General features: G+C 43.2%; 1 protein-coding gene across 1 annotated transcript; it reads left to right on the top strand.

Moving 5' to 3' along the window:
- Nucleotides 1-242: 242 nt before the first annotated feature.
- LOC135246374 (adenosine receptor A3-like) lies at nucleotides 243-1,225 on the top strand. The gene has a single exon (XM_064319848.1). The coding sequence runs from the start codon at nucleotides 358-360 to the stop codon at nucleotides 916-918; it is 561 nt and encodes a 186-aa protein (XP_064175918.1). The 5' UTR covers nucleotides 243-357; the 3' UTR covers nucleotides 919-1,225.
- The last annotated feature ends 1,376 nt before the right edge of the window (nucleotides 1,226-2,601 follow it).

The raw sequence follows: 2,601 nt of genomic DNA, 5'->3' as shown, positions 1-2,601 counted from the left end.
CGTTAGCTAGCCCAGCTTCTTCAACTAACGTTACACCTGTTGTAACGTCAGCTAGAGTGAGAGCACCTATTATCAACCAACTTTGTTCAACAGGCAGGAAAACGTAAATTTATTTGCAAAATATCGGTAACAACCTATACCTAGTTATGTAGGGAAAAATGTTGGCTAATAGCTTTTTCTGTGCATAACATGAGAAAAGCTTTTTGGCTCGTGTTATTACGTTCACCTAACTTTGCTTTTTTTCTCTGCAGATACAAAAGAGTGGTCTCCCAGCAGCGTTCCTGGGTTGCTGTGGCGACGTGCTGGTTGCTGGCATGTGTCCTGGGATTCACCCCGTTGCTCGGGTGGCACAAGCCCATGAAAGAGATGCAATATGGCTACACGTTCATGGACGTGATGGACATGCCCTACTTGATCTACTTCAGATTCTTCGGCTGCATCCTGGCCCCTCTGTTGGGGATGGCTCTCCTCTACGCTCGCGTCTTCTGGACCATCCGTAAGCGCCTGCAGGAGTCCGCGGCCAGCGGTTCGGAACACGGAACGTATTACCTGAAGGAGCGGAACCTGGCGCTGTCCCTGGGCCTGGTCCTCGCCCTCTACGCCGTCTGCTGGCTGCCCCTGCACATCATGAACTGCATCTCTTACTTTGGCGGTAAGGACCTGCCGTTCGACGCGGGCGCCCTCCTCTCGTACGTCAACTCAGCCGCCAACCCCCTTGTTTACGCCTTCCGGATCCGCAAGTTCCAAAAGGCCTACCTGGAAATCTGGAGGCGGTACTTCCTGTCCCGGGGCGAGGAGGGGCCCCAGGGCGAGCAATCGGGCGATAACTTGGGCAGCGCCTGCCCGACCAGCACTAACCAGAGCGACAGGATGGTGAGGGGACCATGTGAACCCATTGGCCACGAGCTGGGCTTTTGAACACTGAAAGTTGTAGGCATGAGCGCCAGAAAGCATTGCTCTCCATAGTGTTCAGCGTCTCTGTGGCGGTTGGTGATTGGCAGTTGGGATGGGGAATTTCTCTCTATTTAAAATGTCTCCTTCCGAGGCCGGAGAAGACATTTTATGTCTGTGTGCAATATAGTCAAGAATATTAGAAAACGAAAATGGTTGTATTTGTGTTGTATGAAATGTTGCTAAACAGCTTCTCCTATCATCCATATCAAGAGTAAAAACATAAATAAAAAATATTTAGAGATATATATATTCATATATTTTTTAATTAAATATTCACACTGAATATTAATTTTGAGTGTCTATTTATTTATTTTTTTTACTTTTGATTGTTTACTCGTTTTTGCGATGGTGGATATTGGGGTCACCCGGATAAATAGATTTCAGGTCTCAAAATAATTACAAATTAAGCTATTACTCTATTACTTCTCCACTTATATAGTGCAATATACAGCAGCCTGTGCTGAGACCAACATTTCCACTGGTAAGGTTTTGCTGTCGCGTGGCGCCACGGCAAAATCCTTGCCGCCAGACCATAATAAAAAAAATAATAATTAAAATAAAATAAAAAATTATAAAATATAAAATTATATATATACTCTATAAAGCCTATATATTAAATTCATAAATTAAAAATGTTAAACTTTCTAAATATTTCTGCCTAAATGCGCTTTCAAATTCATACTGTCGCATCCACATATTTATTTTCGAAAAGAGCCTAGGCCGTGCGCTCCGTGCTTGCTCCTTTCTGAGGTGGTGGGAAGACTTGCAGCGTGAAGGTTGCACGGTCTGTCAAAATGTCACTATTTTTTCTTCAGCGACCTAAAAACAACAAAGAGGTAGGTAGCGACGCTTTAAATATTACAAAAAAAATACCATAGTGTTAACCAGTGTTCTAATTGGACCAAAATACGTGCCGGTACCTACTCCTCAAAATACATACCAGTGTTTCCTGCGCAATTGATCTCTTGGTGTGGTGGTGGGTGTCTGAAGGGGGGGGGGGGGGGGTGTAGCAAAGGTGAAAAAGTGTATACAAAATAGACTGTATACAAAAAACAAACAAACTCATCCCACCTCATTGTACGGTATCAAATGCTCAGACAGAATGGTGCTAAAACAATGGGTTTTATGGGTTAACAATGTGATTATATGTCAGATTAAATCGTGTTTTTGATATTTAATTTTGTCTTCAGCTGAATGACAAAAAGCAAAATGCGACATAATTTTATGACTCTGGCCTAATTTGAAATTTTAAGAAGCTGAACTTTCTCAGCAGACTCAGTTCTCTGGGGGGAATTTGTCTGACCAGACTGGTTTCAGAAACTTTTAGCAGTCATCACTTTCCTCAGAAGCATTTTCTCATGCATGCCAGTTGTTATGTAATGTGTAGTTGTCAAAAGGAAAATGTAGTTTAATACTGCCTTACCAGGCTACTAAGGGGACTGCTCCTTCATAGTTAAGAAGATCATCAGTGTCATGGTTCTGTGTTTTCCTGTCTGTTTCCCTTGTTGGGCCGCCAGATGGCGGCACTTCTGTTTTGTGTCCTGCTCCCCCCTGTTAATTGTATTGTCTCGTTATTCTATCATTGTTCCCACCTGTGTCTTGTTATCCCCTCCTTTTCTGGTTTGATTGTTTTTTGAGTTCACCTGT

Source organism: Anguilla rostrata, unplaced genomic scaffold, assembly GCF_018555375.3.
Source record: "Anguilla rostrata isolate EN2019 unplaced genomic scaffold, ASM1855537v3 scaf0232, whole genome shotgun sequence".
In the NCBI taxonomy this organism is placed as follows: domain Eukaryota; kingdom Metazoa; phylum Chordata; class Actinopteri; order Anguilliformes; family Anguillidae; genus Anguilla; species Anguilla rostrata.
Note: the sequence above shows the minus strand (reverse complement) of the source record. Positions and strands in the feature narration are given on the sequence as shown.

What these genes read in the sequence shown, in the direction of transcription:
- LOC135246374 (XM_064319848.1), top strand. Translation starts at nt 358, where the DNA reads ATGAAAGAGATGCAATATGGCTACACGTTCATGGACGTGATGGACATG.